The sequence below is a fragment of the Cucurbita moschata genome, unplaced genomic scaffold, assembly GCF_002738365.1.
Source record: "Cucurbita moschata cultivar Rifu unplaced genomic scaffold, Cmos_1.0 Cmo_Scf00015, whole genome shotgun sequence".
Classification (NCBI taxonomy): Eukaryota; Viridiplantae; Streptophyta; class Magnoliopsida; order Cucurbitales; family Cucurbitaceae; genus Cucurbita; species Cucurbita moschata.
Window position 1 is genome coordinate 1235134 of NW_019268531.1, and position 17814 is coordinate 1252947.

At 37.0% G+C, this 17814-nt stretch overlaps 4 protein-coding genes and 1 long non-coding RNA gene across 13 annotated transcripts; 3 read left to right on the forward strand and 2 right to left on the reverse strand.

Moving 5' to 3' along the window:
• The first annotated feature begins 6 nt into the window (after positions 1-6).
• LOC111453599 lies at positions 7-10103 on the forward strand. Of its 6 annotated transcripts, none has more exons than XM_023094741.1 (22): positions 7-96; positions 350-470; positions 698-1255; positions 1672-1766; positions 1857-1928; positions 2014-2175; positions 2260-2338; positions 2433-2587; positions 3938-4001; positions 4799-4878; positions 5284-5349; positions 5679-5729; positions 5818-5969; positions 6797-6887; positions 7167-7247; positions 7355-7432; positions 7583-7618; positions 7705-7748; positions 7935-7961; positions 8080-8158; positions 8447-8495; positions 8635-10103. In XM_023094741.1, the coding sequence occupies exons 3-22, from the start codon at positions 721-723 to the stop codon at positions 9753-9755; spliced, it is 3117 nt and encodes a 1038-aa protein (XP_022950509.1). In that variant the 5' UTR covers positions 7-96; positions 350-470; positions 698-720; the 3' UTR covers positions 9756-10103. The 6 variants fall into 6 exon arrangements, with proteins under 6 accessions (XP_022950509.1, XP_022950513.1, XP_022950512.1 ...); XM_023094745.1 differs by having other exon boundaries at positions 8644-10103; XM_023094744.1 differs by having other exon boundaries at positions 1860-1928.
• Positions 10104-10416: 313 nt separating this feature from the next.
• Positions 10417-11331, forward strand: LOC111453603. The gene has a single exon (XM_023094752.1). The coding sequence runs from the start codon at positions 10592-10594 to the stop codon at positions 11225-11227; it is 636 nt and encodes a 211-aa protein (XP_022950520.1). The 5' UTR covers positions 10417-10591; the 3' UTR covers positions 11228-11331.
• Positions 11332-12004: 673 nt separating this feature from the next.
• Positions 12005-12536, reverse strand: LOC111453605 (protein SKIP34). The gene has a single exon (XM_023094754.1). The coding sequence runs from the start codon at positions 12442-12444 to the stop codon at positions 12151-12153; it is 294 nt and encodes a 97-aa protein (XP_022950522.1). The 5' UTR covers positions 12445-12536; the 3' UTR covers positions 12005-12150.
• Positions 12005-16277, reverse strand: LOC111453604. 4 transcript variants are annotated; one of them, XR_002712281.1, is made up of 3 exons: positions 15141-16272; positions 13698-13881; positions 12005-13286 (listed from the first exon to the last, which is right to left on the reverse strand). XR_002712281.1 is itself a non-coding variant. In XM_023094753.1 (2 exons), the coding sequence occupies exons 1-2, from the start codon at positions 15592-15594 to the stop codon at positions 13823-13825; spliced, it is 513 nt and encodes a 170-aa protein (XP_022950521.1). In that variant the 5' UTR covers positions 15595-16272; the 3' UTR covers positions 13614-13822. The 4 variants fall into 4 exon arrangements, 1 of the variants encoding a protein (XP_022950521.1); XR_002712283.1 differs by lacking the exon at positions 12005-13286 and adding an exon at positions 14326-14505 and having other exon boundaries at positions 13614-13881; positions 15141-16277; XR_002712282.1 differs by lacking the exon at positions 12005-13286 and adding an exon at positions 14326-14474 and having other exon boundaries at positions 13614-13881; positions 15141-16276.
• On the forward strand, positions 12787-13624 carry LOC111453606. The gene is made up of 3 exons (XR_002712284.1): positions 12787-12888; positions 13008-13157; positions 13251-13624. It is a non-coding gene; the product is annotated as an uncharacterized LOC111453606 (long non-coding RNA).
• Positions 16278-17814: the final 1537 nt, after the last annotated feature.

Below are 17814 nucleotides of genomic sequence, written 5' to 3' on the forward strand. Positions count from 1 at the left end.
AAAAAAAAAAAGAAAAAAACGGGAGTGTTCCCAATCTTTTTCAGTTTCCAGCCCGCCAGTCAAAATTTCACTTCAATTTTTCTTCCCCCTCATGAGGTAGTTCTCTTGCTCCTCTACTAGATTTCTAATTTGTGGTCTTTTTTCTGTTTGTGATCATGAAATTATACTAATTGCTTCACTGAAAGTAGTGCTAGTCCGACGGATCTATATCCTCTCACATCCTGAAAACTTGGATTTAATCTTGCCTCGTTTTTTTTTTTTTGCGCAAACCGAGTGGAACCGTCGTTGTGAAGTTTCTTATTTGTTTTGTTCTAATTCTAAGATGCTTATTTTTCTTTGGAATTGCTAGTAAGGGTGCACAAATGAGCTTCGTTGTCTTCTAAGGTGAAGCTCAACTCGTCTTGTAGCTGTTACGAACTATTTCAGTATTAGCTTAGGTTGCTGAATGAAATTGGTGGGAATATTGTCTGGTAATTTTTTATGCAAAATTCTTCCCTTTTAAGCTGTGTTCTGGTAATTTCTTACGGGATTATTCATGGTTATTATTTATGGTTGTTTGCAGTGTAGTTTAGAAGTTAGGTCCGATTCCATTGTTTTTAGTTTTTTATTTAGCTCTCTTGTAAATCATTAATGATTAAAAGTTTCACATTTCTCATTCCTAGCCATTGTATTTCTTATTGTTCTGTATTCCCATCAGATTGAATTGTTACTATCTATAAGATGGGTACTCAAAGTCCAACAGGATTGGTTCCACACAAGAAGATGCTTCCTCCTCAACCGGGAAGATTTGATGATCGTGAAGATCTCATTAAATATGTTCGCGACTTTGGTGCTGATCAGGGATATGTGGTAACAATTAAGAAGTCTAGGAAAGATAGAAGGGTCATCCTTGGTTGTGATAGAGGAGGTCTGTACCGTAACAGGCGTAAGATTGACGAGAGTCGGCGCAAAAGGAAAGCTAGCTCACGCTTGATAAATTGCCCATTTGAAGCAATTGGCAAGAAGGAAGATGATGCCTGGATGCTTACAATTAGAAATGGGGACCATAACCACGAGCCCTTAAAAGACATGTCAGAGCATCCTTACAGTCGCCGTTTTACTGAGGATGAAGTAAGGCAAATAAAACTGATGACTGAAGCTGGTATAAAACCACGCCAAGTGCTTAAAGCTCTCAAACAACATAATCCAGATTTGCAGTCAACACCAAGGCATTTGTACAACCTCAAAGCCAAAATTCGCCAAGGAAATCTATCAGGTTATAACTTGTATCTAACTTTGCTGGGAAAAGATTCATTGCTTACCAATGTGGGAGAAAAAAAAAAAAAAAAAGACGGGATATGTGTAGCCATAGGCTCTTGATGGAGGTAGCATCAAAACTGAATCCTAATGTTTCTCTATTCTGGCCACATGGTTGGTTTTGGTTTTTCTTTTGCTCAGGTGCATCTCATCCTAATTTCAAGTCGGAGGAGCAATTTTAGTTTATTAGGTGGCATTAAGAGCTTGAATTTCTTTATTCTTATCATGATTATTCATACTACTGTACATCCATTTTTGGTTCAACAATTAGATATGATAAATGAGAACGTTAACTTTCAGTACTTTTGTAATATGGAGCATGACTTCTTTTCTGAAACTCAAGTCTCTTAAGCAATCCTAATTTTTATTTTTCAGAAAAGAATTTCAAGTCATGGAGACCTAATATTTCACTTCATGCAAATAGTAGTCATACAGTTATCGGGGATACGGTCAAGCATACGCATCAGCTGGTAAGGTCCTATACTTCTATTTTATTTGTTTCAATATATATACACATATTTGACTGACTCAAAGGTGATGAGTAATTGTTTGAATTGTAGAAGGTTCCTAATTTAATTGGAGGGGAGTTCTTGGATTCGCACAACTGTCCAGTGGTTGATGTTATCAATCCAGTAAGCTCTATATTTCAGACAACTTATTTGTTCATAGATGGGGGTTTACATGTCAATCATGGTGTGCCCTCTACTTTTGGGTTAGGCAACACAAGAAGTTGTTTCTCATGTTCCTTTAACAACCTATGAAGAGTTTAAGGCCGCAGTTAATGCAGCCAAACAAGCCTTTCCCTCATGGAAAAACACACCGATTTCTACTCGTCAATGTGTTATGTTTAAGTTCCAGGAGCTCATCCTCAGAGACATGGTTAGTATTAGTCATTTCCTTTTCAGAATCATTTGAAACATATAAACCTTGATTTTTTGATATGGCAAGAATTCTTGTTATTAGGATAAGCTTGTGACGAATATTGTCATAGAACAGGGAAAAACATTAAAGGATGCTCAAAATGATATCATCTGTGGTTTAGGTTGGTATATTCACTTATTTTATCTTTGTGCATCATCACATCACGCGATCACATATGAAAAGATGCACTCATTTGCATTCTGTTTTCCCTGAAGAGGTGGTTAAACATGTTTGTGGATTGGCCACTATGCAAATGGGGGAGTTCGTACCTAATGCATCTGATGGAATGGACTCGTATTGCATCCGAGATCCAATAGGTGTTTGCGCTGGGATCTGCTCTTTTAACCATCCAGCAACAGTTTCCTTATGGGTATGTCCCTGTGCTTTCTCTTTGATTCTATTGACATTCATTCCTTTTCCCACCTCCCTTCTTTATTCAATATTTTTACCTGATATAAATGTATTATACAGTATCTGTATAAATACATTAGAACGATCTGTTTTCATAATTAATAACCTTAACCCATTTCCTTTTGTGACAAATTAGAGCTACTATCTTTGAATCTTGAACTACAAATAGATTCTAGAAGAAAATGCTTGGCTTATATATTCATGTATGCATTTGTTTTCTTCTTATACCCACCTCCTACATATCATACTTTATAACTGCATATTAATCAACATAACTAAGTTACTCCCACGGCCTTGAGGAGTGCCCTAGTGGTTAGGGCTTGGGACGTTTAGAGTTACCCTCCAAGATCCTGGCTTCATGCTCTTATTTTGAAAATATGAAAACCTTAAAACTAAAAACCTTCGGTGTCTCTTGGGGTGGTTGGAGTCTCTTTAAACATTGGAGGAGGGAGATGAGCTGAATGTAAGGAGGGGAGCCTTCAATCCTATGTATAAAAGTACACGCCTAATTTATATATAAAAAGAAAACGTTAAATTTATTATTTAAGAAGTTTTGGTGGAAATGTATATAAAACCTTTTAAAACTAAAGAAATAATGGAAATTTAGGTGCACGAGACTAACATTCACAAGAAAGCCACTCTTAGAGATATGGGAAAATAATGCAAGCATTATGTAAGTGTAACTGATGAAAGAAAAACAATGCTATTTTACAATACTAATAAATATGATAATTTTTTTTCTTACTAAGTAACACTTCAATGAAATTATCTTAATGAGACAATTAAGTGAGGTTTGTGAATCAAAAGATAATTCTTGGACATGATATGAAATCTTTAATCTTATATTTTAAAATTTTCATCTGTCTAAAATTATTTTTGATTCAAATAAGGGAAATACAGGCATTGGTATAAAAATGAGAACGAAATGGCCATTTGAGTTTTTTCTCCTATAGCATCATTTGTATATTATAGATTATATTTTTAAAGTTTTAGGTTATTACAAGTTTGACTTTGAAACTTTTAGGGTTGTGTCTAATATAGACCCCTCTACTTTAAAAAATTATCTTGTAGATCTCTAAACATTCAATTTTGTTTTTTATGAGTCTTTGAAATAAAAATAATAAAAAAAAGCGTCTAGTAGATTTCTCAAGTTTGGAGACCAACGAGAAAAGTATAGAGATCAACCTTGTAATTTAATCTAAGTTTTATGTTCTATCAAGTTCTTTCATGTACTTGAGAATCTTTGCTTTACATATTTATAAAATAAATTGGAATGCTGAGTGCTAAGAATGTCATCCTTACAACGCAGATGTTTCCGGTTGCAGTTACATGTGGCAATACATTTGTTCTTAAGCCATGTGAAACATACCCGGGTATGTTTCAGAACCTATCTCTTTCTCGTTATAGTGCACTTGGTCTATGAAGTTCCCACATTTGCAGCAGAAATGAATTCGTCTTTTTCCTATTAATTTTTTCTGCCAATCACATCCATTTGGTCAATTGCAAATCGAGTCAGTTTATTGAAAAAGAGTATAAATGTTATTATTGGTAAGTCGATTCTACATAAGCTGGCATAAGTTTTGATAAATAATGTTGGGTTCTTAGATTTTGGAGTTGGTTAGGATAGCTCAGGTTGTTTATAATTATAATATGGACATCCTGCATACCTAGGTTTTGTATCTTAATCTTTTATATGTTGTAATTATACTCCTAGATGTCCCTAAATGTTTAGTATGGAGTGCATTTTCATGTGTATGTGGACTTGACTGCATCCTTCAAATCCATGGTATGGTTACGTGGTAGTTATCATAACCGTTGGTTTTAGGCAGAATAAGTGGCATGCTATCTTATGTGATTTACCATCTGGGAACTGGAAACGTTGGTTTTTTAATTTCGCTAGCAACAAAAGTATTCATGTGGGGGGTTCAGTGATAGTAATGAAACTTGGCACTCTTCATGTAGATACCATTCCTCGATTGTATGGTATAAAATATATGTAAACTTATTTTGGTCTAATTCTTTTGGCATTTCTACGGTCAACATAAATCCAAAGGTTTTTTTAGCATTGTATTTCTTGTAATTTTATAATGTATGAATCTAGCGACAAATGCTTTTTATTTATATCCTGCACATCACAGTCTTTAGCAGTCTGTAATATTATCCATTTCAGGGGCTTCAATGTTGCTAGCTGCATTAGCAGTGGAGGCTGGCTTGCCTGATGGTGTTCTAAATATTGTTCATGGAACCCATGTAAGATGGTTCAATAGGGAGCTATTGTTTCTTTATGATTGGCGTCAAGTTGGCATACTTCCTGCGTTAATTTTCTGTTATTTGTAGTTAATTACGCAAATAACAAACATGTTATGTTATTATTTCAAACAATGTTAACTTTCCCACCTTCTGTTGTATGGAGTTTTTTACTCTTTTCATTTCATGTATGATTTTACTCTTTTCATTCATGTATGATTTTACTCTTTTCATTTCATGTATGATTTTACTCTTTTCATTCATGTATCATTTTACTCTTTTCATTCATGTATGATTTTACTCTTTTCATTCATGTATGATTTTACTCTTTTCATTCATGTATTACTTCGTAGTCGGTTATTTCTGATTCGTGTTATCCCCATTTTTTGTTTTTAATTCTCTTGTCAGGATATCATAAACTATATATGTGACGATGAGGACATAAAAGCCATATCTTTTGCCAGTTCATGTTCTGTAAGTGCTTCTCTTTAGTAATAGACATGAAATGCCTAATGACAAAATGCAATTAGATATATTTGACGGGGCCATAACAAGTATTGGTAAGAGCACATATAAATTTCTTTAATTAGCTGTTTTTTAGTTTTATGAATACTTCTCATGTAATTTCCTTTATGTTCAAATTTTATGACTACTTTTCTTTATGATTGAAACACTTTGCATATATATTTCATTCTTGTCAATGATTGAAAAGAAAACTTTCTTGCATGTTTAGTATGTTTGGGTCGACTATTCTGAATTTTTATTTTCTTCTCTTTTTACTTTACTGTCTATTTTATTTAAAGGCTGGAAAGAACATATATGCTAGGGCCGCTGCTACGGGAAAGCAAGTTCAGGTGAATCCTATTTGTTCATCTACTGCTATGTTTCTTTTGGTAAAAGTTTTATTGAATAATTTGGCTGATATTTATGTTGATTGCTTAGTCCCACTTCGGAGGCAAGAGCCATGCAATTATTATGCCTGATGCTAACATGGAGGCTACTTTAAATGCTCTGGTTGATGCTGGATTCGGTACTTCTGGACAGACATGTATGGCTATCAACATTGTTGTCTCCGTTGGGAGTTCAATTCTATGGTATAATGACTCTTTTGTTCATCGCAATTCTTATTTTATCCTCCTTTTCTTTCCTTCTGGAATTTGTCTTATTGATTGAGTTCATCATTTCTGGACAATTAGAATTCAAAATTCATCATCTTATGGACACTTTTCTATTTGCCTATCCTTGTAGTACCCAGTTTGTTGAGATTTGGTCTTGAGCTTCTTGTTCTGGTATCTACCTAATCTCTTGCTATGAACTATTCCGGACTTTTTTTAATCTTAATTTTCAAGTTTAAGATCCTTGGGAAAAGATGTATTTTATAAGAATTAGAGTATGAATTTGTGATTGCAAGCTTAGCCAGATTGGTTTCCTATGAGTGAGAGTATGTCTTAAGAAGATTAGCTTTCAAAAATCATCACCGTAGTCATAAAAAGCTATCTTAGACAGCCACGTGACACCTAAGTGTTTTGCTGTTGCAGGGATCCGTTTACTCCACAGTATGTGCATTATGAAGCTTAACCACTTTTGTTAACTGTTGTGCCTCACAACATTTCGACAAGTGTCAAATATGCAACATATGCTTTTTGATTCCCAACTGCATTTGGACTTCTTCCTTCTTTCTATTTGTAAATTAGATTTTCACTGAACTTCAGAAAACAACAAATTAACAGTAACTTTGGTATTGTGAAAATTATAAAAATTGGACGGTCTGCTTCTACTTACCGATGGCATGTTGACCAATAGCTTGTCAAGTATTGTTCCTCGATAACTTATGAATGTTCTTTTCAGTTACGGTCCTTAGTCTTTAAATCTATCAGCATATGAGTTTTGTAGTTATTGGTATTCTACGATGATTTTCCAGGAAAAAAAAACTTGTGGAATGTGCCAAAGCACTTAAAGTGAATGTGGGGACAGATCCCAATGCTGACCTTGGTCCTGTAATTACCAAAGAGGTATGTGTTCAGAAAAACCTCTTAGTTTTCCTTTGTTTACGGTACCTATGGTTTGCACATGTAGGAGATTTTTTTTTTTTTTTTGCGTCTCTATTTCTTTGATAGTTTCGGCAAAGACTAAATTCTAACTTTTATTTGGATCTGAAACTTTGCCATTGAAGCTGGTAGTCCATCGTATTCAACTGTCTGTACTTCTGGTGGTGGGACATCATGTCTTTATGTAGATGCACTATCGTTTCAACTATTAAATTAATTCTCTTTGGAAAAAAAAATCCACAGGTGAAAGATCGTTTTTGTAGATTAGTTCAAAGTGGCATTGAAGATGGTGCTAGACTTCTGCTTGACGGTAGAGATATTGTGGTACAAACTTGTTATTATTATGAGTTTGTTAAATAAATTCTACTACCTTACATTCGACGAATTTTAGAACTTTCTGGTGTTGATAAGATTTTTGCAATAATTGGTAGGTCCCAGGATATGAAAATGGAAATTTTGTTGGTCCAACCATTTTATCTGATGTAACAACGGACATGGAGTGCTACAAGGTATTCTTCTCTCTTTCTGTTGGACTTATTCTAAAGGGATGTAATTGATATCTAAATCTCTTAGCATAAGAGGCTTGAAGTTAATATGTTTTCATTATTTTGACAGCATTCTGGTACATTAATTTTAACAGCAATATTTTCTGTCGTCAGGAAGAATTTCTTGGACCAGTTCTCCTTTGTATGCAGGTACTACCCAGTTTTTCATCCCATTGGTAATATTGCACGTTGTCTTCATCAGGCTGCTTATTGTTTTCTGTTGGCTTTACTGGCAGGCTGACAACCTAGAGGAGGCTATATCCATTGTAAACAGAAACAAGTACTTCTTTTAACTCTACTTAACTGAGGTGGTATATAGATGGCATACTTAAACCATTTTATAGTCATTGAGGTGCTGCATTCCATAACCCATTTTACCTCTGGTATTCCTTAATCGCCATTGAATTTTAACTTTTTCTATTTTAAATTTGTAGTACTTTCGTTTGAATCTTGATGTTGGTTGTAGCTTCTTGAAGCTGCTTTCCTTGAAGAAGTAAATTTATAGGCCCTTTTTTGTTGACTCTTTTTTGATGATAAGGTGTTGCACGTGCAAAATTCCTCCTTTGTCATGGCTTCGTGGATATACGTTTAAACTACTCAATTTTCTTCAGGAACCGAAACGGAGCTTCCATATTCACAACTTCTGGCATTTATGCGAGGAAATTTCAGAGTGAAGTGGAAGTGGGAATGGTTAGTGATCATTTATTGGTGATACAAATTTCTATCCATTTAGATTTCGGTTGATGGACGCCCATTTAGATCGCTTGAATTATTTATGTTTTACTCCGACATGTTAATTATAGAGTGTTGAGTGAAACCTTTGGACTTCCAGCATTTTCATGGAAGCTCTAAGCTGGTTTACAGCTGAACTAGTTTTTCACATCATAACCATATACCTACATATTTTATCTGTAGATTTCGGCTTCTTTCTCCTAAATATAGTTTCATATTTGTTTTTCCCTCCTAAATCCATTTCAGGTTGGTATCAATGTTGCTGTTACAGTTCCGTTGCCATCTTCCTTTAATGGTTTGAAGCCATCTTCTGCTGTTGATCGAGTTCTCTTTTTCAGTTCAAACTTTGATTCCTCCTTTCTGCCTTGCAATATTATCCTTCATTTCTTTTGTCCATTACTTTCTCCTCTCACTGTCTTAATTTTAATTTGAAGATAAGGCAGGCCTGGAATTTTACACCAAATTGAAAAGAGTGGCTCAGCAGTGGAAGAACTCAGCAAGCATTGGAGTCTCAATGACGGCGTCTTCACCATCTGAGAGACATTTGAGATCCCGTACTGTACCTTCCACGTTAGTTTCAACATCTGATAAAGATTCACCTGGTGGGCGGCACCGAAGTTTACCCCCGTTGCCTTCCACATCTGAGAGGGATTCACCTAGCGATGCTGTATTGCTGCCAGACCCTCGAATATCTCAGACAGATTTAGCCAATGAAAGAGCCACCTCCTCTCCGCCGACTCCTGATAGGGATTTGCACGGTCAGGGACTGTCCCTGATTTCTACCTTGTCATCAGAGGGGGACATATCCAACCAAGAGTTGTCTCCTGCTATGCTTTTAACAGGTGATAGAGAATTGCCTGGCCAAGCTATGTCAGTGTCAACATCCCGATCATCTGAGAGAATGTACTTATCTCAGAAATGTCATTGGAGCGAACCCCTGAGGGCCGATTCAATTCCATCCAGTTCTGAGAGGATCAAAGGGCAGGCATCTCGAACTACTACTCCTGCTTTGGTTTTAGCAGCAGAGGGGTTCTACGTGCCTACATCTCATGACAGTAATTGTCTGATTACCCATGGAAGTGACAGTACAGTTCCATCTCGAAGAATCGACAGCATGTGTCAATCATCAGAAAGAGTATACATGCTGGCAGCTTCCCATCTGAACGACAGTATGAGTCAAACATTGCGGAGAACTGATTCGCCCTTATTTTCTTCTTCTGATGGAAAAGACCACATCAGCTTGGACTCTCAAACCGACGCTGCTTTGCAATCAGATAGAATGTACTTGTCTAGCTTGTCAGAGAGGGACGGTAATATGGCTTCGGCTTCTTCTCAACAAGTTGAATCTTTAACATCCACTTCAGAACGAATGTATATACCTCCATTAGGTTATAGAAATGCAGGCATTCCACCAAAATCGGAGGAATGGTTATGCATTCCCACGCCTGCTTTATCTGAGAGAATGTATTCACAAGGGCCAATAGTGTCAGCAGATGAATTTCAAGACCAAGGAGCATCATTGACACTGCCTACATCCAAGAAATACGAACATTAGTACCTAGGATAGCCAAATTCCCAGTTTTCCCCCTATCAACAAATGACTAACCATCTTTCTCTTGGAGTTCGTTCGTTCAAGGCCATTAACTTGATCTCCTGTTTTCTAGATCTAAAAGTTCCTCAGCAGCCATTGCTTGTTGGACTATATTGGTCTACATGCATTGATTCTCAAATAGGCTATATGGGTTTTTAGTTTTAAACCTTGGTAATTCCAAGCCAAGAGTAAGAGTTTACCCTCCTTTTCCCTCTCTTGTACACCCAGTTTAAATTATTTCAGTTCCTTTACACTCTTTCTATTTTAGCCCATTACTTTCAAATGTCTAACTATAGTCTCCATATTACTATATCTCAATGAATGTTAAAATTAGTTTCTACTATTAGTTTATGATCAATAATTTTTCTTAGCAAATTTAGCTTCTATTCACCTATTTTCTGTCAACTTTATAAATTATTCCCATTGTGTCTTGCTGAAATCGCCGAGCCATGTCCGCCATACACCAAGTGTCTCGAGCTTTCGAGCTAACTGATAGCCCCGCCGAGAAGAGCCATACCAAGAGAAACGACGTCACGCAAAAGTAGAAGCCGTCCGAACCTGGCGTCACGGCAGCACAAAATCTTTAAAAAACGCGTATATGCTAAAATAATATATACATTATTAAATTATTGTTTTATAAACTATGCTTAGACTCGTGGACTATTTGGACAATGCTAATGGGAAATTGACTTTTTAGGGATTTTTCTATTCTGTAGAAGAACTTTTAATTCTCCGGAGTTCGAAATCCCTACAGATTTCAGATTCAGCTCAGGGAACCACAGATTCAGGCCTCCGAAGAGATGATGTCGCCGGAAGCCATGATACAAGTAGCCCTCTTCATTCTCACAGCAGCGACGATGTTAGCCGTACGAGAACTTTCCAAGCGAGCTTTCGGCAAGGTCCGCCTGAAGAACAGAGCGATCCTCCAATCCAGTCGCCACTTCCTCGAGGGAACTCATCTACTCGCTCGAGCACGATCTACTTCTCAACAATCTCAATCGATGGACTACGCGAAGAAGGCACTAAACGAGGCCGAAACGGCGCTCTCGCTTTCGCCTAGAGATCCGGCATCGCACATCTTGAAAGCCCTAGCCTTAAATCACATGGGTCACCACAGCTCCGCACTTAAATCTCTCGACGTCGCACTTTCGCCGCCGTGCTTGAAGTCATTATCCGAAAAAGAGGTCGCTAAGGCGTTGGTCAAGAGAGCCGAATTGAAAATAGCCGTCAATCGGAAACGACGACTCGACTCGGCGGTGGAAGACTTGCTGCAGGCGGTGAGTTTGGGCGGAGATGACACGAAGGCCTTCTGTTTGTTGGGCCAATGTTACGAATGGAAGAAAATGAAAGATGAGGCCAGACAGGCTTTTGAGAAGGCCTTAACTGTAGATCCTGAATCAGCCCCGGCTCGCGAGGCATTGGGCCGACTGAATTAAGCCCCATTTTGTATTCGGCTCTTCCAAATGGGCCTATCAGCATCGTTTATCGCAATAATTGTATTAGTGTAAAATTTTATGAAATATTTATGTTTTTATTATAATTCATTATCCACCCATACAGAATTTATATTTTTAAAATTATTGGTAGTAAATAATTTAAATGTTCATTTTGTGAACAATTTTAAAATACAACTTCAGTATGCTCGGGCCTGGGCCTCATTCATCGGGCCCAACCTCGGCCCATTTCTCATGGCCACCTCATCTTGCTGTCGAAGTCACAATTAGATGAAGCTGGTGGGGTATTGAGTAGGACATCCTGGGGACAGGCATGGAAGTCACAATTAGATGAAGCTGGTGGGGTATTGAGTAGGACATCCTGGGGACAGGCATGGAAGCGATGGATGAGATGAAGAGGAAAGCAGATGGTGTGGACTCTGGAGGTGGGAAATGTAAGGCATATTATGGGAAGTTATCGAATTTCTCAATTCTTACAACCTCTTCCCTGCTCCCTTAAGTAATAGCCTTGTTTCGTTAATTCAAACCACTTACATTCAATATTTATCATACCCATCAGCCCTAATTCTATTTTGGAAGAACAAGAACGTGTACCCATACAAATTCAATCCTCCATACGTAAATCCTTTGAAACCAATGTTAGTCTCAGAAGTAACTACAATATGCCTGATTGGACTATAGAAAATTGCCACTAATTGCATCAAGAAACAACAAAACGCTCTTCCCTCAAAATTTCCTTCGATTCATTCACAAGTGAAATCAAGAGCGAATAAATAAATCCATAGATTTGGTGGAGAATATAGTCAACAAGAATTGTGAATAAGAAGAACGACGAAGCATGTAACCAAAACGAGTTTTTGGTTGGTACCGCTAATATTACAGACAGCGATGAAGAAGAGGAATTTCTATTTTCGAGATACAGGGGCGAGGAGACGAACCACATATTCTTGGCGGTCGCTGTACCGCCGTTTCAGGTAGTTCTCCAGGATCTCCATCACAGAAACTAATCGTTTCATTTCCTCCAAGAGTCGGCTGAGCGCCGCCTCTCGAGCCCTAACTTGAGCCAGCCGCGACTCTGTTTCCGCTAATCGACCCCGTAGATTGTCCACAACGGAAGCGTCGCCGCCGTTTTCCGGTACGGAGGTCTGGTTAGGAGAAATGCTACCTCTGAACAAAGATCGGTGGTGGCCGTTACACATGGCGGAGACTGAAACTCAACAATCGGTGGTTGACTTGCAGCGATGGACCGGTTTTTGGATAAACAAGTCGGGGCAGCTAAAAATCGCTTCTCTGCTGCGGTTTTTGGATGAATGTGATGCCTTTTGAGGTCTGGAAATCTTACTTTCTTACAAAAGTAAATATAATAATAAGATTGCGTAAATAGAATAATAAGATTGGATATTGATAGAGACAATGACGCATTTTGTTTTTGTAAGAAAATTATCTATTGAGTGAATCGAAAGAAAACAAAAGCAAAAACACCTCCCAATTAGGCGTCGTCTCAACGTCACCAATGTCCTCTCCCTCCCTGACTCTCGTCTTCCGGTGAGTCGAGAGCCTTTCGTTTTGTCCGTTGACGTCAAACCGGCCTCGTCCTTATCAATGTCGTTAATCGCTTCTGCACCATCGGAGCTAGAAATTTGGTAATTCCATTCGCTCCTTTTCGTTCTTCTCGTTCACATCTTATTCTAGAAATTACCTCTTGAGATATACGTAATTCCAGTTCGAAATTTCGATTAATCACGGAGAAGATCTCTGTCAGGTTTGGTGCTTCCGTTGATTTGACTGGATTGTGAGTCCGAAACAGCACGACAAACAAATTTCTCAACTGGTGGAAGAGCCGGCGAGACTCGCCAGAATCTTCACTCCTCCTCATTACATTACTGGACAGACGAATCCAAATTAGTTCCAGGTAGCATTTCCAGAACGAGTAATCTCCGTGATTGAATCTGTTTCCAATCGAAATACACGGTCAATTTTGAAAACCTCCCTCACGTGTTTGCAGACTTGCAATGCCATGAAAAATGAGGCGAATGTAACGCTGAGATGAAAGGATTGCATCGATGGATTTCTAGGTTGTTCGGAAATAGACGGCTCGAGCGTTTTGGTTCGTTAGGTGAAAAACAATCAGATCAAAGCCGTGAGTTTCTCTAATTTTCAATCGGAGATGCAAATTTTTTATTTTGTATTTGAATTATAAAGTATAAGGGAGCTGGAAGGTGAGGATGAACAAGCCACTAAGAAATAAATCAGAGAGTTACAAAAGGATAGTGTTGCATTTATAAATATTTATAGGAAATACGAAGAACTGAAACGGTAGAAGTTCGAATATGGATTGTTTATCTTATAATGTATACAAAAAGGGAAGAAGAAAAGAAAGAAAATCTCCATTCCATCCATTTCCAGATTGTCAATCAAATTATGTATGCAAAATAGGAAAGAAAGATCTTACCAAGTTTACATGATATGCACAAAACAAGACTTGAGTTCGTCTAATTTGTAAACTTCGGCTCAAGATGACGATGAACTTTGCGGTAATCAGAGAATCTGCCCTTCGTCATCGTTGCCGAAAGCACGTCAAGTTTCCGAGATTTGCAGGGAAGAAGAAAGCCATAGTTCCATATACTTCTTGCTCTCTGCAAAAGATAAGATACATTCAAACTTTGATGTTGAAGGTATTCATCAGCTCCAAGAACATTTAAAAAAAGCTTCTCTCTTTTGCCCTTTCCCTTTCATTATTACTTAATTTAGGAGATTGAAATAAGAAAAAGGATTTTTATGATAAAGGATTCAGCTTTATCAGCTTGGGAACATACTGGTCATCATCAAGCTATTACATCTGAGGACTCCTGACTCTACAGTTGCAAGGAATTGTAACGCCAGTCATTTTTCTGCAACTTTAAAACCTCATTCCTTGGATCATTAAATCGAAGTCCAGAACGAAGCATGGTTCAGAAACACACGCACCCAGAAATAATCGAATGTCGAGTTCATTTCATAACATATGAACAGACGATTAACAGAACATAAACTACTACTTCAATAGAAACTTCCTGAAGAAGAAAAAAAAAAAATGTTACCAAACAGCACATCAAAGAGGAGAAATTTGGGTGTAAATCTATCGCCCTACGCGGACCAGCTGCCACCACCATATGTTTCCTTAGGTCCATGATTTTTCATTTTAATCTAAAATCTGATGCTGGTCCAAAATGTTGTCTGATGTTGCTTCCTTCAAATCATGAAATTTGGAACAGTAACTTATGATATGCACACAAGAGATGAGATAGAGACCAGTCCACTACAATATATAACAAAAAAAACTTGTTTTTTTCCTACAGAGAAAAGATTCAACGACTTATTGCAGGCTTGTGGCTATTCATCTACCGCATCTTGATTCCAGCAGGCGCAGGACTATGGAGAAAACACAACAATTGGTAACATACATGAATTGTTTGGTAGCTCTTTTGAGAAGCATTCTGTTTTTTTATACAAGGATTCAAGAAAAACAAGTGCAAGTGACTGTATTAAAAGTTGTTTCTAACTCATTTGTTCTTGTATCTGTTCTACCATGTAGCCTCTTTTAAACCAATTAAAGTTGTTGTTCATTTGAAATCACAACCTTAACCTTTACAAGTCAGTTTTGTCTTGAAACACAAAACAAACAACATTACTGAAAACAGCTCCAAAACATGCCCAATCAATGTGTTCCCAAATTTTAGGAATGGTGTCTCTTAACAACCATTCAATACTTTATATCCCAGCTGCAACAGTAATCATTAAAGATCACAAAGAATGTTCATACAAAAATCATGTAGGAAAATTCATAAACTAATGGCAGACACAAGGCATTGGGTCAAATAACAGTATAATGCACACCACAAACAGAAGGCCTTACCAGGTGAGAATTCATGTTGAAGGTTTTTTATGGCAGCCAAAAGCTCGACGTTTGAACCCTCCACCACCTCTCTGCAACGATTGCTATAGGAAGGGACCAGAACGGCAAAACTATCATCGCTCTGAAAGCCAGGACCGTGAGGCTCCAACCAACCAATAGACCAATCGGCCTCATCAGCAGAGTCAGGCATTTGCATGTCATCACCGCCAGATGGTACAATCAGAAAATCGTATTCCCAGTCAATCCTCGTTGTTTCTTTCTTACTTCGCCATTTCTGGTTCTTGACCTTCTTTGAAGATGAACCCAAGTCCACCCTCTTCAACTTGAGACTCTCAGGTTCTCTCAGACCAGTACCAACCTCGGAGGGAGAATTTGAAGGTCCCCCATTTGCGACAGACTCTTTTTCCTTCCCCTTCCAAAACCACAATGAAAAACGGCTGAAAGACACGGCCATCGGTTCTGCTCCAGACGAGTGAAAGACTTTTGGGGGAAAATTTAATAAGGAAACTAAGAGGTTTTCCCCATAGAATTTACAGGTAGAATCTCAAAATGGAAAGGAGTGGCTGATGGGGCCTGTTTGATCAGTAACCTCCATATGGAAAATTAAAAAATAAATAAATAAATAAAAGTAAAAAGAAAAAACTACGAAAACTCCTATCTAGATCTCAAACGATCAATATGAAAGTTCTCCAAAATTTCTTCTCCAATTACTCAGAACCCAGAAAGCATCCAAACAAAGTTCACTCAAGCTATTTGCCAAAGCTCAGAAGTCACTTTCACGCCCAAACACAATCAAGAATCTTATCCCACTCCTCTACGAATATATCAGTTGTTGCTCTAAAAATGCGAGCCACAACGACAACAAAAAAATAAATCGAGTTCAAAAGATTGATCGGATAAGAAAACCAAGATCGCCCGTCATTCGGTAGATCGCCACTCAAAACAAAATGGGGGAAAATCCGCTGAACACCGACTTCAAACCTCGAAACAAGAATTTGGGATTTCTGAAATCTCAGGGCGGAGAAATCGAAGAAGCAGATTGTTTCCCCTCAAATTATAGCATTTCCACTCACAACTAAATGCCCAATTTACAATGAAATTTTACACAGTCTCTTATATTTTATTCAACATAGTTATCTTTTATTCCTTAGTCAATTATATTGCTCCACTCCGCTTCTAACTCAATCAATCACCAATTGTTAATTTAATTAATTATAATTTTTTTAATATTAAAATGGGAATTAGGCATTTAATTTGACTTATCATGGAAATACATTATTATAGCAGAATCGTCCAAATATCATGACGTGGGGTTAACAAATCAACGTACTCTTTGCAACGGATGTTTAAATTACTGCAACGTGTACGGTGAATCTTTAGTCACTCTCTCTCTCGAATTTCTACTTTTTTTTTTTTAATCTTTTTAATAATAGGTCTAAAACAAATTGATTAAATATATTATGGTTTGATATTTAAATTATAACCATGTTTTAAATCTTTTAAATTTATGTACCACATTTTACAATGGTTAATAATTATTTTAAATAGTTTGAAACATTTTTGGAATTCTTTATTTTCAAAGAATTGATGCGAATGGGAATCAACGTTCATAATAATTATATGCTGAACTTTCCAATAGGGATAGTGTTTTTATTTTCGAAAAGAAAGGGTTATATTCAACCACAAGTCCAAAAGTTGTTTCCACACATTAGGATCATAATTATATACATTAATCCACTGCCATATTTTGTCAAAGTTGTTCCTTTTTTTTTTGTCTTCATCTAATCATGGAAGCTTATAATTGAAGCAAGAGAGGATACACGTTAGTTACACCACGATTTTGAACTAGAAGACAGATTTTAAAAAATGGTAGATGTATTCGCTGTAATAATTGAGTTGGTCATTCATTAGCAATAGCGAAATTTTATGGAGAATTTGTCACTACTTATGAATCCGAAGTCGATGAGTCCATGACCAAGACATAACTTGAATGAAACTTAGTAAAGATTAGAAGAAAGGACTCGTAAAATGATACTCAAACGGCGGTACTTCTCAACCACTCGAGTTCGGGTTCACTTCCCTGCTACAAGATCCCATAATAGGTCGAGGAAAAGATATTTAAAATTTTTGGTTTGGTTTCTTTCAAATCAGAATTGCCTTTTTCTTGTATCATAAGATTACTACAATACCCCTCATTTGATTCTTTTGGGTAACTTTAATACACTCTTTTCCCCTAAGCAATCAAATTGGAAGCCAGTTTGATATTTGCTATTATTGTTTCTTTCATTGCCATGTGACCTAATAATGCCAATAACGAGTGATTGAAAATACAATCCATTTCAACATTCTCATGCTTAACGATTCAATTAAGATTCCTTCTTTATTAACATGACAGCCTATATAAACAAATAGATCTTATTTGATTTTTTTTCTAAAAATTAATAAAATATTAGACCTTATCGATAAAGAATCCCGTTTAAATTGAAAACGGAGAGAGCACGTAAATATTTTTCTCACCAGCTAAATGAGTGCAGGAATAAAGATTACATTCTCATCCTGACTCCAACTCCATCCCAATTCCCGGCACACTCCACTTTTATATATAATATATTTATTTATACGTATTAAGTAAAATTAAAAACTATATATATATATATATATATATATATTTTTT